A 25,669-nucleotide genomic window follows, 5' to 3' on the forward strand; every position below is an offset into this window, starting at 1 on the left:
CAGCAAAACAGTTTTTTACAACTGTATACTATATTATAGGCTAATTTACATATTGTACCTATCTGATCCTTTCAGATCTACAATGGTGCTTGTAGGGTTCGGGGCTCGGCGCGGGTTGGGTTTGATTCGGAATTTAGCCTTTCCTCCCATAGGGCCAGTGAACCACAGATTTATGTGGACAAAATTCCAGCTATCAAATGTCAAGTCTAAACCAGGCATTAAAAAATATCGCAGCCTAGGGGTCAATGTCTTGCTTAAGGGCAGAATGGCTTCTATCTTCACCTTGCTGGTTTAGGGATTCGAACCAGCAACCTTTCGGTTATTGGCCAAACACTATTAACCGCCAAACACTATTAACCACTAGGGTAACTAGGGGTTCGAGCTCAAATTGGGCAGGAAGAGCAGGAAGAGGAAGAACAACCCACTACCTAACAGTCAAACATCTGATTGGTTGTAGCTGTAGTTCTTTAAAAACGCAGCCATAACTGTGGGGGAACGATTATCCGATTTGATCGGTGACAACCGAGAGGTCCCGTTAGTTGTAAACGCAGAGTGGATAGGTTGACGTTTGTTTGCTATTTACAGTGTTAGATTGTGCATTATTCTACTTTTATTATCAGGGTGACATCTGTGTCGAGGGATAGGCTACAGTATGTTTATTTTATTTGGATGAACCGAGCAGACAGCAAGTTCCAAGAATTGGATCGCCGAGGAGCTGAATCTGCCGCCTGCGAGCCTATGATCCGGTATATTTATCAGTCTATGAAGCCTACTGTATGAAATTCAAGTATGTCAGGAAAACATTTTAAAGGCCATGAAGTCAGTTGCTGCATCAAATATTTTATTTTTGGATTTAACATAATATTTTGGGTAAGTGTGTTTTTCTTCTTGCTATTTGCCACTCTTATTGCCTTTCATTTGGGCAATTTTGAATCTGCAATCTGATGTTGTAAAATTAAACTGTAGGCCCAGCTAGAGGAAATGGCTTAAGTGATATTATAATAGCCTAATTATTGTGAATAATATTCCTATGAGGATTTTACGACCAAAGATGCTTCACAAGCTGTTGGTCTATTGATGTATTAAATGATCGTCTGTTAAAAACTATAATAAATGAGAACATGTGATCTTTCGATGTGTGTATAGCAGCAAACCACTTTGGTTGTGTTCCCATGCATTGCAAGCAATTTTTTTACTTGCTTATATTATATGAATATCCACAATAGCCTTCACAATAGACTGCTACTCAGAGCACTTTTTAATTTTCAGTCTCCACTGTTCCCGGTAATCCGCTTTCTGTCCTCGTTTGTCGGGACCAATGAACATCATTGTGAAAAGTTTTCATCGCATGCGAATGGTTGCATAAACATGAATATGCACTATTTATTATCATCATCGGGACTACATTCCCGGTAAGCAAAATTATGTTGAAAAAACGTCTAAAATCCGAACGTTGTAGTGGCATCTTTTCTGGAGATTGAAAATAAATATATTACAGGCGTTTTTCGGTACTGAATGAAAGTGGAAAATATGTAATTTATACGTCTTTTGTCGTTGATTCTATGGCCAAATTTCAAATGCACATACTGTACATGCTCAAGTAATCCATAAAATATAGGAAAGATTGCAATATAGAATATTTATTATTGCTGCCATATGTCACATGCACTTATGTTAGCTTTTACAAAAGCTTAAAATTGTCAGTGATAATGTTCAAAGTAGTCCTACTAAATAAACCAACAGTCCACTTCAACTACAATAACAGTCTCAGTAATTTACCTGTTGTTGTTTATCTACCCTAATTGAATGCATTGATTGTAAGTCGCTCTGATTAACAGCATCTGCTGAATCACCAAGTTGTAAATGTAAAAATTAAACACATGCAAAGCATACTGTTCTAATGAGCTTCGCCCCCAATCATGTACACATTTGGTCAGTCTAGACTCGTCTGAAGGAATCATAGACGTCTAGTCTATATTTCATTAGTTTGAACAGCACAATAGAGTATGGCACAGCTCGGTACAGTAGAGCACAGTAGAGTACAGTACGGTACAATACGATACAGTATAGAAGATTTGTATTCCGTAGAGTATTGTATAGTTTAATTTAGTAGGGAACACTACAGTAGAGTACATCAGAGTAAAGTAGGGTACAATACAGTACATTATACTGTACTCTACTGTGCTCTACTGTATTGTACTACACTCTACTTTTCTTTACTGTACTGTACTCTACTGTACTGTGCTTTGCTGTCCAAACTTGTGAAACACAGGTGTCTATGATTGGTTCAGATTTGGTCTGATCCGGACCCACCAAATGATTGGTTCAGATTTGGTCGAGTCCGGACCAGACAAAATCTGAACCAATCATAGAAAGCTACAGTTGAAGTCGGGAGTTTACATACACCTTAGCCAAATACATTTAAACTCAGTTTTTCACAATTTCTGACATTTAATACTAGTAAAAAATGTAACTGAGTCTGGTTTGTATGCCTCCTTGCTTGCACACGCTTTTTCAGTTCTGCCCACAAATGTTCTATAGGATTGAGGTCAGGGCATCGTGATGGCCACTCCAATAAATGGACTTTGTTGTTATTAAGCAATTTTGCCACAACTTTGGAAGTATGCTTGGGGTCATTGTCCATTTGGAAGACCCACTTGGGACCAAGCCTTAACTTCCTGACTGATGTCTTGAGATGTTGCTTCAATATACAGTTGAAGTCGGAAGTTTACATACACTTAAGTTGGAGTCATTAAAACTTGTTTTTCAACCACTCCACACATTTCTTGTTAACAAACTATAGTTTTGGCAAGTCGGTTAGGACATCTGCTTGGCAGTTTTATGGCAGTTTTGGAGCAGTGGCAGTGGCTTCTTCCTTGCTTAGCGGCCTTTCAGGTTATGTCGATATAGGACTCGTTTTACTGTGGGTATAGATACTTTTGTACCTGTTTCCTCCACCATCTTCACAAGGTCCTTTGCTGTTGTTCTGTGAATGATTTGTGCTTTTCGCACCAAAGTACGTTCATCTCTAGGAGAAAGAACACGTCTCCTTCCTGAGCGGTGTGACGCTGCATGGTCCCATGGTGTTTATACTTGCATACTATTGTTTGAACAGATGAACGTGGTACCTTCAGGCGTTTGGAAATTGCTCCCAAGGATGAACCAGACTTGTTGAGGTCTACATTTTTTTCTGAGGTCTTGGTTGATTTCTGTTGATTTTTCCATGATGTCAAGCAAAGAGGCAGTGAGTTTGATGGTAGGTCTTGAAATACATCCACAGGTAAACTTCCAATTGACTCAAATGATGTCAATTAGCCTAACAGAAGCTTCTAAAGCCATGACATCTTTTTCTGGGATTTTCCAAGCTGTTTAAAGGCACAGTCAACAAAGTGTATGTCAACTTCTGACCAACTGGAATTGTGACACAGTGAATTATAAGTGAAATAATCTGTCTGTAAACAATTGTTGGAAAAATGACTTGTATAAAGCACAAAGCAGATGTCCTAACTGACTAGCCAACACTATAGTTTGTTAACAAGAAATTTGTGGATCGGTTGGAAAACAATTTTTAATGACTCCAACCTAAGTGTATGTAAACTTCTGACTTCAACTGTATGTTTCACAAGTTTGGACAGCAAAAGCGCAGTACAGTAGAGCACAGCACAATCTTTTCCCGACAAATCTATGTCCATGGACGTTGAAATCAAGGCCGGTCCAGATCGCACCAAAGAAGAGTAAAAAAAAAGTTGGTCCGGACAGGTCCAAAAAAAGACTTGTAAAAGACGTTGGCCTCGATCCATGCGTAGTGGGTTATGTCTACTCAATTCCCACTCAGTGTTTCCTTGTGAAAAGTAGGCCTGGCCTAATGAATGTCCATTCCAAGACAGCTTATTGTTTACCTAACACTTAGCCTCCACACCTAATCTAATTGTGACTAGGCCTATTAGTGAATTGTCTCAGATCTACTGCGAACCTACAGTATACCATTGATTGGACTGACAACACTGAAAAAGGAGGATAGCTTCTAAAGATCCCATCATTATTTCAGTGACTTCATCTCAGACAGGGAGAGCTCATTATATGGTACCAAGTAGTTGGAAAAATAGGTTCATTTACTAAATAAAACCTCACTATTGTTGGGAAAATATGTTTTGGACTCACGTCTGTGTTTCTTATTCCCCTTTAGTTTCAACTGCCCTGTTAGAGAAATGCATGAGCCAGAGTTTAAGGGTCATGTCCAGAGGGACAAAGACCATAGCAAGGACATTTTTACATAATAAGCCTGTCTCTGAAAAACACATTTGACTCTTCAATGTCTTTCCTTGAAGATTCAAAAAAAGGCAAAGTCTTCCCATGATGCTTTTCTTCTTCTGTTGCCTATGTAAGGTTTTTGGACTGGGAATAGCTGACCAAGGAGAGCTTTTCCCATTAGGATTACGTACAGGTCATGTGACTCTCTAAGGTCTTATGCTGGCTCGCAGGAGTTTGGCAGAAATGGTCGCCTGGTTAATTCAATGCTAATGTAATCCCATTCAACGCCCTCCATCGCCTTTGTTCCCCTCAACCCCTCCCTCTGACCTTCCTCCTAAAGTCCGTCCCATTCGGCATTGTCTGCTTTCAGTGCCATTGACCATGTCCATGGTCGCGAGAGCCAGTGGTCTGCTAATGGTTTGAGCATTATTGTGGTCTTAAGTGATGCGGCTGCAAGAGCCTGATTTCACCTGCCATGATAGAGAACCTATACCTGCAATGGTTCTAGCCATGTCGCTGGCATGGCTATGCATTCTGTACTATAATGTACTTTTGATAATCCATTTGTGGTAAAGCTGGTACAGATGTTGAGATTAATGGGAATGCTGGTGAAGAGTTAAGGAATTTCTGGGTAATGCCTAATGCCAGTAACGTCTCTGATTCTGAGATAAAGCAAGCTAGGACCATAGAGATGGTTTGCATGTGAGAAGTCCTTTACGGTTGCCCGTTGTCGTCAACATGTGACATTATATCTATATATCCAAGATCCATGTGAGAGGGCTTTGATAAACTACACAATTCTATCTTAAATGTCTTTGGAGGGTATTGCGTTGTGTAATACAGAAGTGCTCATGATATCAGATTTATAAATGGAGCTGGTGCCACTGAAGAGAGGTTGCGTCAATAATTTATTGCCGAATTTCCAATGGGATCATGAGTGCAGTATCAGTGTTAAACTTTCTGTCACTGCGTATTCTATTAAATCCAAGCTTTCTGTTTGTCATTGAAGCCACACATCCATGCCATGGCCAACAATAGGTCTGACTCACTGAAATCACTATCATCCACATTTTAAAACTATCATTAATAACCCAAAGAATTGTCATTTTAGCTGACATTGGAATGTAATATTTGCAGGCTTTCGCACATTTGTATCAACATTGTATCAACATTACAACGAGTTCTCATCGGGCTGTAATGAATTAAAGTCTGGTGGATAAATAAAGGCTTTGGACACAGCTACAGCAACAGAATGGCAGCCAGGAGAAACATTGCTTGTGGTATTTTTGTAATAGTTTTCTCTCTGGGGGTCCATCTGGGACCATCGTCTGGAGTACCTCACAGTGTCTGGTGAAGTTCGAGATCACATATTACACAACTGGAGTCTTTACAAAACAAAGACCATGGAAATCAAAGGGTTTGCGTTGTGATTTGTCATTGTCACGTTACGTCAAATGTGCCAAAGAGGAGTGAGTGTGAATTATGACTACAGCTTTATTACACAATGAGAATCCTCTGACTCTCTTTACCCTATCACTACAGTTGTGAGTTTAGAGTTCAGATTGTCCTCTGGCCCGTGGAGATATTACATTTTTAGTCAGCTCTTCTCCCATATCTGACTGTGTTGATTTGAAAGATTTGTCATGGGCCCTCGTATCCTCAAAAAGTTCTACAGCTGCACCATCGAGAGCATCTTGACTGGCTGCATCACCGCCTGGTACGGAAACTGCTCGGCATTCAACCGCACGGCGCTACAGAGGGTAGTGCGTACGGCCCAGCACGTCACTGGGGCCGAGCTCCTTGTCCAAGGCTCCGGCCACCCAAGTCAGCCTGTTACCACACGGCAAGCGGGAGCAGTCTGGGACTAAAAGGCTCCAGAACAACCCCACAACTTCTACCCCAAAGCCATGACTGCTGAACAGTTAATTAAACAGCTACCCAGACTTTCTGTTTTCACCCCCTACCTACATGTACTTCAATCAATCATGTAACCAAACCTACATGTACATATAACCTCAGTCAGTCACTCCAACTACCTCATACCCCAGTACACTGACTCAGTACAGGTGGTACTCCTTGTATATAGCCTCGTTATTGTTATTTTGTTGTATTACTATTTTCTTTTGATCTATTTGTTAATATTCCTACTTGTAAACTGCATCTTTGGGAAAGGGCTCGTAAGTAAGAATTTCCCTGTAAAGTCTACACTTGTTGTATTTGGCGCATGTGACGAATACAATTTGATTTGTTTAAGTATATGGATTAGCCTCGTTGTGAATCATCTCTGAAGTGATACACTCAGTCTAACTGAGGAGTGTGAATCTGTGTATGTTACCTAATGTATTCTGCATCCCAAATGGCACCATAGTTCCTACATAGTGACCTACTTTGGGGTCGAGTTACCTACATTTGAATGTTTATTTGGTTTTTGGAAAGCTACCAGGTCTTGCCAGCCATTTTGATATTCAGTGTAATCTCGGGGAATTAAAGAAGTGGCGTAGGTACAGTTTGCATTTTCCTACAAACGTTTCAGCCGTCTTGCTTTCAATGGCTGAAGGGATCATTTATTATAGTGATACTGTTCATAAACAAATAGCAAATAGGTTTGTGTACTAAGTAACCAATAATCGATCTTTCAACGATTTACAGAAAACCAACCCTAACCTGACATGTATGCAGTTCAACCCTACTCCCAAGGGTCATTTTATTTAGGGTGACTTTATTCATCATGGCTCTTCCTTCGACGAGGACACATTCGAAACGGGCCCCAGAGGACCAGACACATTTTCTCTTTTCCCTAAATATGCAGATTGTGCTTCAAAACGCACAGTGAACCAGCCATATCTAGGCTACATGACCCACAGTGTGTGACGGCCATAAATAGCCTCTGACACAGCATTTAACAACCTGAGATTTAGCCTGACACTATTATTCTCATCCCAATTCTGGTTCACACACTGTATGACAATATCCCTGTATGGTAATACAGTTTACTTTCTCACATTTGACTCCATTGTCGCTGAACTGGTAGCCAATAAAAGTGCTGGAGAGGAAGGAATCCGCTCAAAGATTTCACCATTGGACCAATGGGGACTTTAAAATAGTTACAGAGTTGAATGGCTGTGCTAAGGGAAAACTGTGGCTGGATCAACAACATTGCAGTTATTGCGCAATGCTAACCTATTTGACCGAGGGCAAAGAATAAAGTCTGTACAGAATGCAAACATTCCAAAACATACATTCTGTTTGCAACAAGGCACTAAAGTAATACTGCAAAATAATGTGGCAAAGCCATTCACTTTTTGTCCTGAATACAAAATGTTTGGGGCAAATCCATTACAACACATTACTGAGTACCACTCTCCATATTTTCAAGCATAGTGGTAGCTGCATCATGTTATGTTTATGCTTGTAATCGTTTAGGACCGGGGAGTTTTTCTGGATAAAAAATAAACTGAATGGAGCTAAGCACAGGCAAAATCCTAAGGGAAAACCTTGTTGTCTGCTTTCAGCAGACACTGAGAGATAAATTCACCTTTCCAAAGTCCAAATCTACACTTGAATTGCTTACCAAGAAGACAGTGAATGTTCAGGAGTTACAGTTCGGACTTAAATCTACTTGAAAACCTATGGCAAGACCTGAAAATGGTTGTCTAGCAATGAATTTTGAAAATAATAGTGGGCAAATGTTGCACAATCCAGGCGTAGAAAGCTCTTAGAAACTTACCCAGAAAGACTCACAGCTGTAATCACCGCCAAAGATGCTTCTACAAAGTATTGACTCACAGGTGTGAATACTTATGTAAATAAGATATTTCTGTATTTTATTTTCAATAACATGTTTTAACTTTGTCATTATGGGGTGTTGTGTGTAGATGGGTGAGACAAAAATCTATCTAACCCATTTGAATTCAGGCTGTAACATGAGAAAATGTGGAGTACTTTCTGAAGACATGGTATGTGACCGTGAGCCTTGCTGAGATGAATGACAAGTCGAAGTGCTCTCTGTTGTCACGACAACAGATGCATTTTTGTCAAGGGGAAGGAACTTAGTAGTTAGGCTGTTCTAAGAATCACCAAGCATTTTTTTCAGGATATTGATATAATCGCCCCCCCCCCCCCAAAACCTAGCCAGTTTGTTTGTGCTATCATGCCAGCTCCCTGTCACTCATGGTCCTGTTTGGCTTGACTGACAGCAATAGTGTTGGCAGGAGCACAAACAGATCTGGGCTACCCAAAACCACCCTCATTGTCTTTAGGTAGAATTCAAACAGCTCAGAGCCGTTACATTTGCCAACACCCACCCCTCGGTTGACAAACAACCATTAGGGCCTCACTGTAGGCAGAAACCAAGATGGAGGAGGGTTGCTTTAACCGGGACTATCCATCCTTCTGACATGTTGTTTTAGCCACAGCTGGGTTTTCTGGGTTTTTACACATTACTGTGTGTATGCATGCACGTGTATCACTCCATTTGTGATTTGCGTGTGTGTGTGTGTGTGTGTGTGTGTGTGTGTGTGTGTATGGGTGTGCATGAGTGTGGGTGTATGAGTGCATTGACTATGTCCATCACCCAGCTGTCGAGGCTTGGCTCTTGTCTCTCATGTTAGTGTAGCCTATTGATCCAAGCCGTTTGGGTATCCCAGCCATCAGAACACACAGGACGGCTCCTTCTGGCCCTTCCTCTCACATACAGTAAATATGCAGAGCTCTGACCAAACTGCGCCATCAGCCTACATGTTATGACCTTGCAGTCATTCTTCTCCAGAGTGACAATGAACTTGTATCATTGATCATCGAACGATGTCTGATCGACGTTTAGGGGTGTGCTGCTCTTCTTTATAGCTCTAGTCACACGTCTCTGTTGGTTGTGGCACCCTCTTTATACTTGCCCCTAGGCCTCAGATCTCAGACCAGCCCTTAGCCAACAGCTCTGTATTACAACCACATGAAGTGGCCCTGGTACACTAACAGGAGAACAGTGTTGTTCAGGATAGAGTAATAGTATGCAAACGATGCCAGACTGCAGCCAGATGGGGTGCAATGGCCACTCTGCCAGTGTCCCAATGTCCCCTGTAGCTGGCGTATAAATGCAGCCGTTTGTTCATATCATTCCGTGACATATAGCAAAGTTGCACAGCGCTGGCTGATAGGGCCTGTTCAATCCGAGCTGGAAGGTTGGACAGCTTGGGCCTGTCTCGTTCACTTCCTGTTGTTGTCATTTGGAAATGGTCCGCTGCATTCAGACACATTCCAGACGCCTGGCCCCACCCCACAGCTTCCTCTCAGACAGACAGACGGATGTACGGACAGGCAGGCAGAGAAACAGAATAGACAAACATACGGACAGACGGTCAGACAGGGAGGGAGGCACCTCCAGACTTGTCTCTCCCTTTCAACTGAGATAGCAGTTTAAGATGTTATCAAGTTAGTTAGTTAGTTCTGTCAAACGTCCATGGTCAATCTATTTCATTGGTCAAACCTGGCTTTTCAGAATAAGGGTTTCACAAAATTGTCCCAGAAATCAAATCGCTAATATTCTGACTGGGCATATGTTTTCAGTTGAGTGAGGAATTCCTTGGGAGAATTGTACATTCTGTCTTTTTTTAATCCTTAACTCCTGTTTAGAATATGCAAGTGAAGATGTCCAAACATGCAATTTAGTAGTGGAAAGTGAAGTAATGTGAGTTGTGTGTTTATGTAACTGATGAGCATCGCTGACACCCATGATGTGGAGGAAACCTTTTTAAGTGTCAAGGGTGAAATTGAAAGATAATACATTTCGACAAAGGTGAACTTGAGTGCAGGAAGGAGAGGTTTCACCCTCTTTTTTTGTCTCTGAGATTTGTGACAGTATATGATGCAGGTGATTAATGTGACATATTGTCTTTCTGTCGTCTTTCAGTTGCTGGGTGTGGCCTTCCTTGGAATCGGACTATGGGCATGGAATGAGAAGGTGAGTAACATAAGGAGACTGGGTAACATAAGGACCCAGTAAGAACATCAAATAAGGTCTTATTTAACAAAGAAATGTTCACTTAAGTGCAATATACAATCAGTCTTTTCCCACCCTTTGTCATTTACCTCCCTTGTGTCTGGAAGAGAAGGAAGCCACCTGCTGACCAGCACCAGGCTTCCAAGCATTATCTTTGATATAAGACAGCCCAAGTTCTCAAACTTGGGAGTATTTGGAGTAATTTGTGAAAATAGATTATGGAAACAACACCAGAAGCACCCATAAGGGCACTGTCTACCCTTTTGCCTTGCTCTGACATACAGGAGCCATTTTGTCTTACTTATGTGCTTGTTGTGTTTTCTATAGTTTGTCTATCTTGGGTCTTGGTTCTAACCAGTAAAGAAGCACAACACCAGTAAGGAGGAAGTGCATGAGTTGTTTTGGTTAAATACAAACATAGTTGTTTTTATTAGAATGATTGAATCTGGGGTGGTAGGTAGCCTAGTGGTTAGAGCATTAGGCCAGTAACCAAAAGGTTGTCGGATCAAATCCCCGAGCTGACAAGGTAAAAATATGTTGTTCTGCGCCTGAACAAGGCAGTTAACCCACTGTTCCCTGGTAGGCCATCATTGTAAATAAGAATTTGTTCTTAAATAGAAAAAAAATACAAAAAATCTACTAGGGAGGAGCTGGGAGAAAATGCCAAGGCTGACAGCTTGACATATGTATAATAGGGAGTTAACCATAGAATGATAGTGGTGCCTGGTACTGAGGTATCCCAGGCCAAAACAGAACCTCTGTTTGACCAAGGACTTTTTATGAATTCCTTACACAAGTTTGGGTCGTAGTGGAATAGAGGAACTCTAAATTAGAAGTCTCTGAGTTTTTTTAACACTTGACCCCTTACATGTCCTATTCAACTTGCCTTTTATGCATTCTATTCCCTCACATGGTTTTATAGCTTCCTTTTTAACCAACATTTTTTTTCTCTCTCTCTCTCTCTCTCTCTCTCTCTCTCTCTCTCTCTCTCTCTCTCTCTCTCTCTCTCTCTCTCTCTCTCTCTCTCTCTCTCTCTCTCTCTCTTTCATTTGTTTGTTTGTTTGTTTCTCTCCAGGGTGTTCTCTCCAACATCTCGTCCATCACAGACCTGGGGGGCTTTGACCCTGTCTGGCTCTTCCTGGTGACGGGAGGGGTCATGTTTATCCTGGGCTTCGCCGGCTGCATCGGAGCGCTGAGGGAAAACACCTTACTGCTCAAGTTTGTACGTCCACAACTCTCTCGCTCCCAGTTGGCTCCCATAGACATACACATTTCTATGTGTGTGTGTGTATATACATCATTTATGTATATGTTATATAGATGATTGGCTCCCTCTTGAACTATAGCAACAGACTTAGCGCCTGTACTTCCCGCGGCTATGTCCCACATGTTTAGTCCATGATGTGTAGCCTTTTTCCGGGGCTGGGAAACCATGTCCCGTCTCACACATCAGTTATTACAGAACACTTCTGTCAGGTGTGTTAGTGCTGGGCTAAAACAAATATGTGCACTGCCTGGAGGTTGATTCCCCAGGAATGGAATGAGAAACACAGGACCAAATCTTCCGTGCTAAATCTTAGCTTTGTGTATGCTTGTTACCCTTTATCCCTCTCTTTACCTCTCTTTATCCCTCTCTTTATCCCTCTCTTTCACCCTCTCTTTCACCCTCTCTTTATCCCTCTCTTTATCCCTCTCTTTCACCCTCTCGTTATCCCTATCTTTATCCCTCTCTTTCCCACTCTTTTTATCCCTCTCTTTCCCCCTCTTTTTATCCCTCTCTTTCCCCCTCTCGTTATCCCTCTTTCACCCTCTCTTTATCCCTCTCTTTTCCCCTCTCATTATCCCTCTTTCCCCCTCTCTTTATCCCTCTCTTTCCCACTCTTTTTCTCCCTCTCTTTATCCCTCTCTTTCCCCCTCTCGTTATCCCTCTTTCCCCCTCTCGTTATCCCTCTCTTTTCCCCTCTCATTATCCCTCTTTCCCCCTCTCTTTATCCCTCTCTTTCCAACTCTTTTTATCCCTCTCTTTCCCCCTCTCTTTATCCCTCTCTTTCCCCCTCTCGTTATCCCTCTTTCCCCCTCTCTTTATCCCTCTCTTTCCCCCTCTCGTTATCCCTCTCTTTTCCCCTCTCATTATCCCTCTTTCCCCCTCTCTTTATCCCTCTCTTTCCCCCTCTTTTTCTCCCTCTCTTTCCCCCTCTCTTTATCCCTCTCTTTCCCCCTCTCGTTATCCCTCTTTCACCCTCTCGTTATCCCTCTCTTTATCCCTCTCTTTTCCCCTCTCGTTATCCCTCTTTCCCCCTCTCTTTATCCCTCTCTTTCCCACTCTTTTTATCCCTCTCTTTCCCACTCTTTTTATCCCTCTCTTTATGACTCTCTTTATCCCCCTGTTCCTGTGTTCCAGTTCTCTGTATTCCTGGGGATCATCTTCTTCCTGGAGCTGACGGCTGGAGTGTTGGCCTTTGTCTTTAAGGACTGGATCAAGGACCAGCTCAACTTCTTCATCAACAATAACATCCGGGCGTACCGTGATGACATCGACCTCCAGAACCTCATAGACTTCACACAGGAATATGTAAGTGTATGAGAATATGTAGTTATTACAGAGAAGAAGCGCTGGTTTGAGTAAGGTGAAGAGATGGTCTTGTAAGATGCGGGGGTAGGAGCATGTGTGTGTTGGCGTGTGAGAAAGCGATAGAACCTGGTTGCCCCACTCACATTTCCCAATGCCTTGGCAACGTATACCATGTTTCTATAGCAACTAGGGGAGGCAGTGTGGCCTACGATTCTCGTCAGATGTGTAGCGCTCTTAAGAATTTTTGTGAAATGGATATTTTTATCCATGGCATGAGAATCTCCCATAGTATCTTCAATATTCCTCCCAATCCAGGAATCAGGTAAATTTGAAATCTGCTGTGGAGTACATACCACCCAGCACAACATGTTTGCAGTCAAAAATGTGATTTTTCCAGTGTTTTATATACAGTTCCTTCAGAATGTATTCAAGGTGGGAGTAATTGTCCTTTTTTTGTCAACGATCTACACAAAATACTCTGTAATGTAAAATACTCTGTAATGTATTGTAAAGTGGAAGAGAAATTTGAACATTTAAAAAAATAGTCTCTACAGGCTTCCTTCTTTACACTATGTCATTTAGGTTAGTATTGTGGAGTAACTACAATGTTGTTGATCCATCCTCAGTTTTCTTCTATCACAGCCATTACACTCTATAACTGTTTTAAAGTCACCATCGGCCTCATGGTGAAATCCCAGAGCGGTTTCCTTCCTCTTCGGCAACTGAGTTAGGAAGGACACCTGTATCTTCGTAGAGACTGGGTGTATTGATACACCATCCAAAGTGTAATTAATAACTTCACCATGCTCAAAGGGATATTCAATGTCTGCTCTTTTTTACCCATCTACCAATAGATGCTCTTCTTTGCGAGGCATTGGAAAACCTCCCTGGTCTTTGTTGTCGAATCTGTGTTTGAAATTCACTGCTCGACTGAAGGACCTTACAGATAATTGTATGTGTGAGGTACAGAGATGAGGAAGTCATAAAAAATCATGTTAAACACTGTTATTATTACACACAGAGTGAGTCCATGCAACTTGTAATATGACTCGTTAAGCAAATGTTTACTCCTGAACTTATTTAGGCTTGCCATAACAAAGGTGTTGAATACGTATTTACTCAAGACATTTCAGCTTTTCATTTTTTATGAATTTGTAAAGATGTCTAAAAACATTATTCCACTTTGACATTATAGGGTATTGTGTGTAGGCCAGTGACACAAAATCTTCATTTAATCCATTTTCAATTCAGGCTGTAACACAACGAAATGTGGAAAAGTCAAGAGGTGAGAATACTTTCTGAAGGCGCTGTACATCTCCACACTATGAGTTTGGAATAATATTGTGAAAATTCATATAATGCCCTTTTAGAGTAAGAGCTGAAACAATATTCTCTATGGACACAAGGTTTGTTTGTTGGCAGTGTACTTGTTGCTGATTATGACTAGATATACTCTTGGATGACCACTCACATAAAGACGATGATTTAGAAGGCCAGATCAAAAGGTCCAACACTAGTGACGTCCAGTTTGTAGAAAAGCACAAGGCAGACCTCATAGCAGATGCCCTGGTCTCACAGAATTGGACCCATTAAAAGGTCTACCCTAAGATCCAGAAGGCCAAAACCAGCCAGGATCAAATGAGGGAGCTGTACTCTGCCCTGTCCACTCCAACCCAGAAGGAGGCTTTCTACGGGATTTCGAAAGGAGAAATATCCTTGGCTTATCATGGAGAAAAACCCAGAACCGGTCAGGGATGATTACCTGGAACAGATGAAATCTGAGAATTTCTACAGTGCAAGAATATCTCTTCCACATTTGAGAGATGTTGCTTCTGGAGAAACGATACACAAAGCACTCAATGGTCCAGAAACACAGAAACGAGTGGGAGAGAGGGCAGGAGATAAGCTTGCGCGGGGCTGCCTTGCAGAATGTTCTGAGGACCATGGACAGTCAGAACACCAGCATACAGAGACTGTTTGATCCTGATCAATATGGAGAAGAGGGAAGAACTGTTCTATTACAAGGCCAAGCACTCAGAAAATCATGTTGGATTGGGCATCCAGACGACTCTTTTCAGACCGTTTTTGAATGTCTTTCTCTGAATGTGCTAGCAGGTAAATCTCATTCATCGGGATGTGAGTCTCGCTGATGTTATACTGAACTGCAATCCAGACTTGAAGCCAGTTATTCGACACATTCACTCCCATCCAGAGAAGATCATCTTCAGCCTGGAAGGTTTTGATGACTTGAAGGTTTCTTTCTGTGTTGCAGCAATTTCCAGCAATGACCTCAACCAGAAAAGATCCCTGGAAGATAATCCTGGGGACCTTTTGAGTAAAAACATCTTACCCAGATCATTTCTACTCATCGCTAGCAGACCAGGAGCTTTAGACATTCTGAAGACACTCCTTGAAGATCCATGCTATATAGAGATTTTTGGATGTTCACAGGAGGGAGTTGAGGAATACGTTCAGAATTTATTTGACAATGACTAGCAAAAAACATAAACTGTGATGTATGTGAAAGGAAATTAAAAATGTGTTCACAACATGTTTCAGTCCAGTTATGTGCTGGTTTGTTTCCACTGTTTTGAGAGAACGTTCTGGAGAAAGGCACAGATCTACAGTACATCACGCTTTGGAAAAGAATCAGGTGCTCCTGCCCGAAACCTCCTTCAATGCCTTGGCAATTTAGCAAGAAGAGGAATACAGAAAAAACTAGTTCTGTTTAAAGAACAAGATGTGATTCAAGAGTTTTCTGTGATCTCCCAAGTGCCATCACTGTTTTTGAACAAGGTCTTATTGAAGAAGACAACCCACTGCCAAACAGTTTACTTCGATCACCACATACTCCAAGAGTTATTCGCAGCAATATTATACACTGAGCGTACAAAACATTAGGAACACCTTCCTAATATTGAGTCCCCCCCCTTTTGTCCTCAGAACAGCCTCAATTTGTCGGTGCATGGACTCTACAAGGTGTCAAGCCTTCCACAGGGATTCTGCTGGCCCGTGTTGACTCCAATGCTTCCCACAGTTGTGTCAAGTTACCTGGATGTCTTTTGTGGGGTGGATCATTCTTGATACACACGAGAAACTGTTGTGTGTGAAAAACCCAGCAGCATTGCAGTTCTTGACGCACTCAAACCGGTGCGCCTGGCACCTACTACCATACCCCTTTCAAAGGCACTTAAAACATTTGCCAATTCACCCTCTGAATGGCACACATACACAATCCATGTCTCAATTGTCTCAAGGCCTAAAAAATATTCTTTAACCTCTCCTGCCCTTCATCTACACTTATTGAAGTGGATTTAACAGGGGACATCAATAAGGGATTATAGCTTTCACCTGGTCAGTCTGTCATGGAAAGAGCAGGGGTTCCTAATGTTTTGTACAGTCAGTGTATGTTCTCTGTCATGAAGAAGAGTGTCGTGACTTGACTTTAACATTAATCTGAAGACCCGATTTTTAAATTAAGTTACCATCTCCTGAATTAAACTCTAAAAGGTTTACCCATCACATCTATAAACATATTAATCATAACCTCATATCATATCATTCTGAACAGTCGTAACCTCCTTGCATCAGCCTTACTTATGATTTAGTACTACACAAATTGGTTTAATTATTTATTTACTAGCTAATTACATGGAACACAGGATAAACATACACACTCTGCACCGGTTATTGACTGGAGACTTAATATGCCGAAAACATGTCCCTAGCGGAATGACAACAACCTGGCTGCTTGTTAAAGAAGAGATGGAGAGGGACACTTAACATTGGTACATTCAGAAACTACTCTTGCCGCAGTAACCATATACTTTGCACAAGAAATGCCGCCCACTGTGAGTAAGAAATCATGAATGTATTTACGTGATAGGCCTGGGTTTGCCGGGGGTCTCTCAGTGAACAGGGCTCCCTTGTAAGGCTCTGATTTTCCAAAATGGTTCCAACAAGTCTTCTACTGTTGTCCTTTTCCTAGTTGTCCGGTATCCGGTGACTTGTCGTGTAGTCCTGAACAGAACTACAGAGTTGATTTTTCTTCCATTCGCTCTTGAAGATAGGCTAGCCAGCCATATCGATGGTTCTCCAGTGGGGTGATGAGAGTCGCATAACAAAATGGTTTGAGCAGAGGAGCAGGATGGTTCTTATTTCGCTTTTGAAGATACTTTACTTAGGACAGCTAATCAGCCATACCAGTGATTGTCCAGGAGGTGAGTTTATCTTCTCCACCTCGTGTTGAGATTCAAAGTTCAAACCATTTTAAACGTGCAGCTTCACGCTTTTCTGGTGCAATCATTTATACATTTTGCTCGAATGGGGCGGTTCCCGGCAGGCACGTTCTCTAACCTCACTCCGGGGCGATGACTACTGAGTGTGCAAAGTTAATGGAAAACAATGATCTCTTATAGCTTCTGAAATCACATCCCTCTCTTAACAAAATCACCTTCATCATTTTTCATATTACATGCACCACGCATAGTATGGAAACTTCATATATGTAGGGTGTATACTTTCCAAGTTACAGTATTTCCTTTAACATGTTTAATGACATCATAAAATAACAAATAAAATGACATTAGAGCTCTATAGATTGCCTCTGATATTCCCCCGTTCTACGTTAGAAATATTGTTCCATTATTCGCTTTTGAACTTGTCAGAGTTTCAGCGGGAAATAATCTATTGAGACAAAGAACATTCCTTTGAATCCTGAGAGCGCAGGCCTGAATCTTCTCCCTTGATTTACAACAGGGCGTGAGTTGTTAATCCCCACTAGTTCTTTCCTTCTCCCTCTATGGGTGAGAGTGGGTCTAATTGAAGTTTCATTGCAAACCTTATCTGACCTATTTTGGATTCTCATGGACAGTCATGACAAGAGCCAAAGAGAAGGATTGCTATTGGGAAGTAGTAGCTCACCTCTTATCCCTCTCAGATTCTATGCACACCTGACCAACTGAAGCTAGGTTTTTCTTCTAGCTCTTTAAAAGAGACTGTTTTGCCTTTTCTCTCTGGCCTGTTTAACAGAAAAACAAGGTGCTTCCCGAAGGAGGAGTTAAACCTTGCCTTGCCAGCTGATTCACAGTTACTAAACTGGTTAAAAGATGGTTGTCAACGCTTAGTCTATCATATTGGATTTCTGTTCAAATGTCTCTATGAGCAGCATGATAAAATGTTTGTTGGAGACGTGATTCAAAATCATGTAAGTATAAAGGCTGGTAGCTTCCACAAAGAATTATCATGGCCGTTATAATATTGCTTTGACAATTGTAAACAAATTAAGAGCCTTAGTCTCAATTGCAAAGAGGTAAAAAAAGAATACTGCAGCATGCCTTACATAAGTGTGTAAAGGTGCTTGACTTGCTGAATGGAGGATTTGAAATACTGTGCTCGTCACGGTAATCTCCCAATTGTAATTTAAAAAAAGATTAATTCTGGTCCCCCACATGAAGTGATACATCTTTGGTCTGCTCTTCTGGAGTCTCACTCATTTCAATGTGGTCATGAATTATCTATTTGGTTAAGCAAGTGGCATGGCTGCTCAATACCCTTTTTGTGAAGCAGTCGTAGTGGGTACTCTGGTGGAGGAGACTGCATCAAGTTTGGCAAGCCTCGTGCTGAGCTGTGAAAATCTGCAGGTTCTTTTGGCCAGATTCGCCAGAGACGGCTGTACTTGTAACATCTCTCAGTGTTTTTGGACAAAGGTCTCATCATAAAGGGCTTCACGGTGAAAGATAGACACTAGTATTATTTTAAAATTAGGAGTCACAACACCGGTGATCAGATTCAACATGTTTACTTAACTCAATCTGTGCATGTCATACATCAGTACAGATGCCCTCAAGGGACACTGAAGCCACCTCAAGATATTAAAGGTGGATCAGACTGTTGAAACAGGAGGCGATCAGAGTACTTTATGGAGCCCAAGGGCTTACAGTGAACTGTTACTGGTTGGAGATGTGACAAGCCAGTGGATCAGTGCTCTTACTGGATAAAACAGGACTGCAACTCCTTTGTAATACACTGGAGATAGATGGGGGAGGAATCACAGATGAGCTACTTAGAGCAGATATTGTGGGAGAGGTCATGTGAGGATTTTCACTGGGGCTGACTTACCCAGGTTCTTGAGGGCCCCAGTGTCTACTGGTATTTGCCTCTCCCTTGAATTGAATTAATTAAATATTGCTGTGAAACTGCAGTTACTACTGTACCATTGCTGTACTTAGGTTTTGTGTAAGATTACTAATGTTGTACATATGTATCATAGTTGGTCCCTACATTTGTTCAGGTCTGTTTTAAATTTGTTTGGAAAATGTTTTATTGCTCTGTGTGTAAAGGGTATATACTTGTCTATGTCTTCAATAACATTCTGTCTGTATATTCTGTTTATTCTGTGTATCAGCTATCTATATATTCAGTTTATTGTGTATATTCTGTGTCGTCTGTCCTGTATATTCCATGAATTGTGTATTGTCTGTCTGTATATTCAGTTTACTGTGTATCATCTCTCTGTATATTCCATGTATTGTATATATTCTGTGTATCGTCTGTCTGTATATTCAGTCGATTGTGTATATTCTATGTATCGTCTGTCTGTATATTCAGTTGATTGTGTAGATTATGTGTATCTGTCTGTATATTACATTTATTGTGTAGATTCTGTCTATTGTGTATTCTGTTTTATTGTGGCAACACCATTTCACCAGGTCACATTCCTGGTACATGCAAATGTACTTTGCGATTAAAGGTGATCATGATTCTTCTTTAGACGGCAGGTAGCCTGACGGAGATGTAAGTCGCTCTGGATAAGAGCGTCTGCTAAATAACTCAAATGCACACAAATCATGTGGACCTAGTACCTAAATGAACCCAAAATAATTGTCTGTTTTTAAACTGTATTTTATGGAGTTGCCTTTATAAAGACTAACATTAAAATGAGCAAATCAGTTGATGGCTAATGAACGTGTTCAATGCAATTTACCTCAGCACTCGTTAAACCACTTTCGCTTATTGGACTGCTAATCATATCATACAATGATGAGGTGCTAAAGCTATTACCATATTAAAATGAGTTATGCTGAATTACTTTCAATGCAATACAGTGGTTCGGTAATTAAACATTAAATATGATATAATATATGATTCATTCGTTTTGCTTCACTCAATAATGTGTCTTAAAATCCTTACTCGGGCTCCTTATATTGTTATCAGAAATGAATTGATATGCTTTAGCCAACAAATTTATTGAATTCACAAGGGCCTTGTGTAGAATCTCCTCTCTGGATTGGTCTTCGTCTCAGTTTCTCTATTCAGTGGCAGGCCTTTGTTCGTGTAGCCAGCGTATTCCATCTGGGCCTCTATTCACAAAGCGTCATATAGTAGGAGTGCTGATCTAGGATCAGTCCCCCCCCCCCCCCCCTCTTCTTATTGATTAGGATCTGAAAGGGAAAACTGATCCTAGATTCGCTGTAAATATGTGCCCTGTTTTCAGCCTTCCACAATCTCTGTCAGTCACACACCACCCACACTGATGGTGTGAGATGAGAGAGGAATTCACTACAGTCATTCCCTCTAAACATTGGACTCTTTGTTTTCACCATATATGATAGCACTGCTATGCTGCAGTAGTGTGTGTGTGTGCGTATGGTGTGTGGGTCAGCTCTTTGTTCATCCGCACGCAATTGCTAACAACCCATCTGCAACTGCCTGACTATATGTGAAAACCTGAGGCCCGACCCTAACCCACAAATATAGAAAATGCTCTGTACAGTAAGAGATGGCAGAAAGATTTTTTGACAGGCCTTCCTAGATAGGCCTATATTTGTGCTTTAAAATTTCAAAATTTTTGGTAAGCTATTTGTTATGCAACTTGTCTATAATTAAATACATGCAGCTTCTGTCATTACTTGTTGCACTAGAAGACTAAATTAACCCTTGCTCACCAGAATGTCATAAATTGATAGAATGAAAACTACAATCTAGTTGACATCGGTAAAGTTGGTTCTCTCTTTCAGCTATGCTTCTCTCACGCAGCAAAGATGTTTAGGGACCGGGTAGAAAATGCAATAACCCCCCCTAAAAAAACAACAGTTTGGCTGATTTGAACACATTTTAAAAGCTGTTTAAACACTATAAGATTTCAGTTCGCTTTGGATGCATATTTTATATGGTTGAAATACTATCAGCTTTTATGATGCTGATAAAGATAGCCTCACCACCTTTACAGATGGGCGGCAGGGTAGCCTAGTGGTTAGAGCGTTGGACTGGTAACCGGAAGGTTGAAAGTTCAAATCCCGGAGCTGACAAGGTACAAATCTGTCGTTCTGCCCCTGAACAGGCAGTTAACCCACTGTTCCTAGACCGTCATTGAAAATAAGAATTTGTTCTTAACTGACTTGCCTAGTAAAATAAATAAAAAATAAAAAAACACCTTTACAGATGATCCCTAACCACACATTCATTCTCAGATGCTGAAATAAATAAATCCTAATTTCTCCACTCCTGTTCCTGAGTCAATGTACATTTTGGTGGATCATTTAGGCTATGTGAGAGGTCATAAACTTAGTCAGCGTTTAGATATTTTTTGGACATATTTAGTCATCGATCAGACGCTCCTATCCAGAGAAATATCCAGGACTTTATTATATAATCTCGTGGACTGTGGGTTATGAGTCAACCCGTGCAACACTAGTGTGTGCATGTGTTGTGAGGTAGTGGAACTTCCTGGGTATTTAAAGTGAAAAACATTTTCAATTAAAAGGAAGAAACGTGGATGTGCTGTTTGACGTTCTCTTCTCTGCTTCTTGTCAGTGGGAGTGTTGCGGCGCATTCGGAGCGGACGACTGGAACCTCAACATTTACTTCAACTGCACGGACACCAACCCCAGTCGGGAGAAATGTGGCGTCCCCTTCTCCTGCTGCACCAAGGATCCTGCGGTAAGAAAGTCTCACAGGGGCTAGGTAGGGTTGGTCAGAGACGTGGGGTCATGGAGTTCGGTAATCAAGCCTGGATTCGAAACTGAAAAACAACCCTCTTCCCCTTCGTCCTTGGCTTGCTGTTGCAGATCTGAAAAGACTGGATGGGTAAGAAACTCCTTTTAGCCAGACTTATACAGATATACTGTATACTGGCTCTTCTTTTAGCAGTATTTAGTACACTGAGCCAGTCTCCTCAAATATGTGAGGGGGAGTTGTCAAGGACGGAGGAAAGTGAGTCTCCTATTTGGAACACAGTCATAAGAGTGCCTCAATTGGAGTAGAGGGAGGTAGTAAGACATATTGAGTCAGAGAGAATGACAAGAAAAGTGAGCAACAAAAGGGTTTGACTGAAGAATAGATACTGTGACACAAGGACATAGGAGAGGTAGAACGTGACAGAAAAGAAAAGACACCAACAAAGAGGGAGGGAACAAACGTCCTGGCGACAAAGGGAGGGAGAGAACATTGTAACAATGGCCTCCACACATGCAGAAAACATCAGTTACATGGGACTGCCTGTGACAAGAGCATCAAGGGATAAATTATTTTCATAATGGTATGGAGGAGATCAGGACTAATACAGTAACATCTTTCATCATTGGGGCACTTTTGAACAATGAATCCTACAAGATGTAGTGGAAATTGTGTTCCCTTACTCTCTGATGAATGTGTGTCACTTTTACAGTTAAAGGGGTAGTTCACAGAAAATGATTTTGCTTCTGGTTAGTCCCAAGTGGCTCCCGAGTGGCGCAGCGGTCTAAGGCACTGCATCTCAGTGCTAGATGTGTCACTACAGACCCTGGTTTGATTCCAGGCTGTATCACAACTGGGGTGGCACACAATTGGGTGGCACACAATTGGCCCAGCTTTGTCTTGGTTTGGCCGTGGTAGTCCATCATTGTAAACAAGAATTTCTTCTCAACTGACTTGCCTAGTTAAATTTAAAAAATGGCATTATCTATGAGATAGCAAAACCCATTTCTCAGACTGGCATTAATGCTAACATGCTCATATTATTGGTCAGAAACTCAAACATGAATTGACACACGAACAGGAAATGGTCATGGGTGTCAGTAGTATTAGCAATGGAGGTTGGGGGGTATTGTCAGTTGACTTCTCTTTTTGATAACACTTGTATTTCTCTTCATTAGGAGGATGTGATAAACACGCAGTGTGGCTATGACGTACGAGCCAAAACGGTGAGTGCCGTTCCATTTCTCTCCTCTTTCCCCCTCTACCGCCTTCCTATATCCTTCCCTTACATTTGTCCTCTCGTTTCCCTGATATAGTAGCCTCTATTATTATGATGTAAGAGACATTACTGAGAATATCTAAAGTTATATAATATAATGAAGGGCTATGGAATACGATGGTTGTATAGTGAAGGCATATGCTTGGTTTTCATGCCATTTGGAGGCTAAGAAGCTCCCTGTACGGGAGACCCATAGGGCAGCGCACAATTGGCCCAGCGTCGTCCGGGTTAGGGGAGGGCTTGGCTGGCAGGGATGTCCTTGTCCCATCGCGCACTAGCGACTCCTGTGGCGGGCCGGGCGCAGTGCACGCCGACACGGTCGCCAGGTGTACAGTGTTTCCTCCGACATTTCGGTGCGGCTGGATTCCGGGTTAAGTGGGCATTGTGTCAAGAAGCAGTGCGGCTTCGTTGGGTCATGTTTCGGAGGACACACGGCTCTCGACCTTCGCCACTCCCGAGTCCGTACGGGAGTTGCAGCGATGAGACAAGACTGTAACTACCAATTGGATACCACAAAAAGGGGCACAAAAAGAAGCCTCCCTGTAATAAACGTGTCATTGTCCGTAGGACGCAGAGCAGAAGACCTACATCCATGTGAAAGGCTGTGTGCCACAGTTTGAGAAGTGGCTACAGGACAACCTGACAGTGGTGGCTGGGATCTTCATAGGAGTTGCACTGTTACAGGTAAGAGAAACGTTTCTTTGACTACTTTCAGCTTAGAAAGAGAGCAAGCCACTCTGATTCAGGACATTAACTTGTCTCAGCAGCATATAGTGATGTTTAGACACACCACACATGACTGATATGGCTGGTGTCCATCATATTAGTATCTTGTGGAGATGAAACACATTGCATTACAACTGCCAATCCCAAATTAATCCGGGACGTTATAAGTATTGTCGAAGAGCAGAAATCTAAAGCATGAGCAGCTTGCATGTGACTCAGTTAATGAAAACATTTAAGTACAACAGACATCACATTCATAATTTATTTTCTTTCTTTTACAGATATTTGGAATATGTCTGGCACAAAACTTAGTGAGTGACATTGAAGCTGTGAGAGCAAGCTGGTGAGAAGAAAATACATCTCTCAATTTCATTCTGTAACGTCTTATGCATTTCCCTACATCTTTCATTATCATCTGGATTCATTATTGATTTCCATACTCCTTAGCATGAGCATTAGCGGCATTGAAAACCAGAGAATTCAAAGTTCTACAATTGTTTTATTTTGAAAGTGGGCCACCATGTGGGCTAAAGTTGCAGTACGCAAAATGGAAATCCTTTGACCATGGAATCACATTTCAAAACCAGATTAGCATTTTAGAAAAAGTGCCTCCCTCATTTGGCATAGAATAAGAGTCGGAAGATCTTGGGCCATATGTATCAAGCTGTTGAAAATTAAACAATGGTTTAATAAATGGATGAAACCAGTGAAAATGTACTCCTACTGTCAGAATGAAGAAAGAAGTTACAGCATTGATGTGTGTAACCACTAAATCAGCATTTTACCAGATTCTTAGTTTTTCTGATGTAGTTGGATACACATCGATCCAGAGTATGCTGTCCAGTAAAACTTTTAGTTGTAGTTTCTTTGGCTTTGCTCTGGTTACTCACGTCACCTCCTAGTTTGAGTTATTTCACATAGGTTCTGCACCTCTCATTTTTACATTTGTCAGACACCGTTATCCAGAGTGACGTGTAGGAGTAATTAGGGTTAAGTGCCTGGCTCAAGGGCACGTCGACAGATTTTTCACCTAGTCAGCTCGGGGACTCGAACCAGCCACCTTTCGGTTACTGGCCCAACACTCTTATCCGCTAGGTTACCTGCCACCCCAGCTGGCCACTCAACTAGGAGACAGGAGCACAGCACCCCCCACTCACTCATGCCCACCCCCATCCCTGGCAGGGTGACTGGGGGACTAGCTGTTACACACGCCTACTCTGCCACACCATCGTCATGCCAACTCACCTCACGCTTCATTCTTCCTCCCCCATGCTTCGTCAGGGTGCCCCCGCCCTCTCTCTCCATGCGCCGACCCCCGCCTCACTCTGGAAAGAAAGGGTCTGCGTACTACGCGTGAGGAACATGCTCGCGAGCGTGTGTATGTATGAACCACTAGCCGGTGGGTGTTGTTGTTGTCCTCCGTGAATCAGTACTAGCCACCGTAGTCAATGATATACCACAGCCCAGACCCTGCAAGACCCCTGCAATTCGACCCAATGAGTTGAGGAATGAGGAATATGATATAATATATAACATAAATCCAATGCTTTGCTGGCATACAGTATAATGTTAGACTCTTTAAGCTAAAACGTCCGTGGGTAAACACAGGCTGAAATGACAGACTTAAATGCAGGTTTAACTAGCCTGCCCTGTATACACTGTCTGCCAGGGGTGTAGTGGATTCTGTACATTTCCAAAGACACATTGCCCTTTTTCCAAAGCCAACGAATAGCCAAAATGTCTGCCTATAGAAGGACCCGTCAGTTCTCTCCACATCCTGTTGTCATGAAGAATGGAAACGCTTTCAGACTATTGACAAAGGATTCCTCCACCTCCCTCAGATCCCTCCTCCACTCTGTCACTGTGCCAAACCGTCCCTCTGTGCCCCCCT

General features: G+C 41.9%; 1 protein-coding gene across 2 annotated transcripts in view; it reads left to right on the forward strand.

The window, feature by feature from the left end:
• Positions 1-472: 472 nt before the first annotated feature.
• Positions 473-25,669, forward strand: part of tspan5a (tetraspanin 5a) — a 28,870-nt gene continuing 3,673 nt past the window's right edge. The window contains exons 1-9 of one of the 2 annotated variants that reach the window (XM_031792089.1): positions 473-870; positions 10,157-10,207; positions 11,322-11,468; positions 12,648-12,818; positions 21,633-21,758; positions 22,952-22,999; positions 23,620-23,736; positions 24,060-24,121; positions 25,060-25,177. In XM_031792089.1, coding sequence (XP_031647949.1) covers positions 790-870; positions 10,157-10,207; positions 11,322-11,468; positions 12,648-12,818; positions 21,633-21,758; positions 22,952-22,999; positions 23,620-23,736; positions 24,060-24,121; positions 25,060-25,135 — 879 coding nt within the window. In that variant the 5' untranslated portion in view covers positions 473-789 and the 3' untranslated portion in view covers positions 25,136-25,177. The remainder of the gene's footprint in view (positions 871-10,156; positions 10,208-11,321; positions 11,469-12,647; positions 12,819-21,632; positions 21,759-22,951; positions 23,000-23,619; positions 23,737-24,059; positions 24,122-25,059; positions 25,178-25,669) is intronic. The other variant, XM_031792090.1, reaches the window with a different exon arrangement.

Source organism: Oncorhynchus kisutch, linkage group LG16 (assembly GCF_002021735.2).
Source record: "Oncorhynchus kisutch isolate 150728-3 linkage group LG16, Okis_V2, whole genome shotgun sequence".
NCBI lineage: Eukaryota > Metazoa > Chordata > Actinopteri > Salmoniformes > Salmonidae > Oncorhynchus > Oncorhynchus kisutch.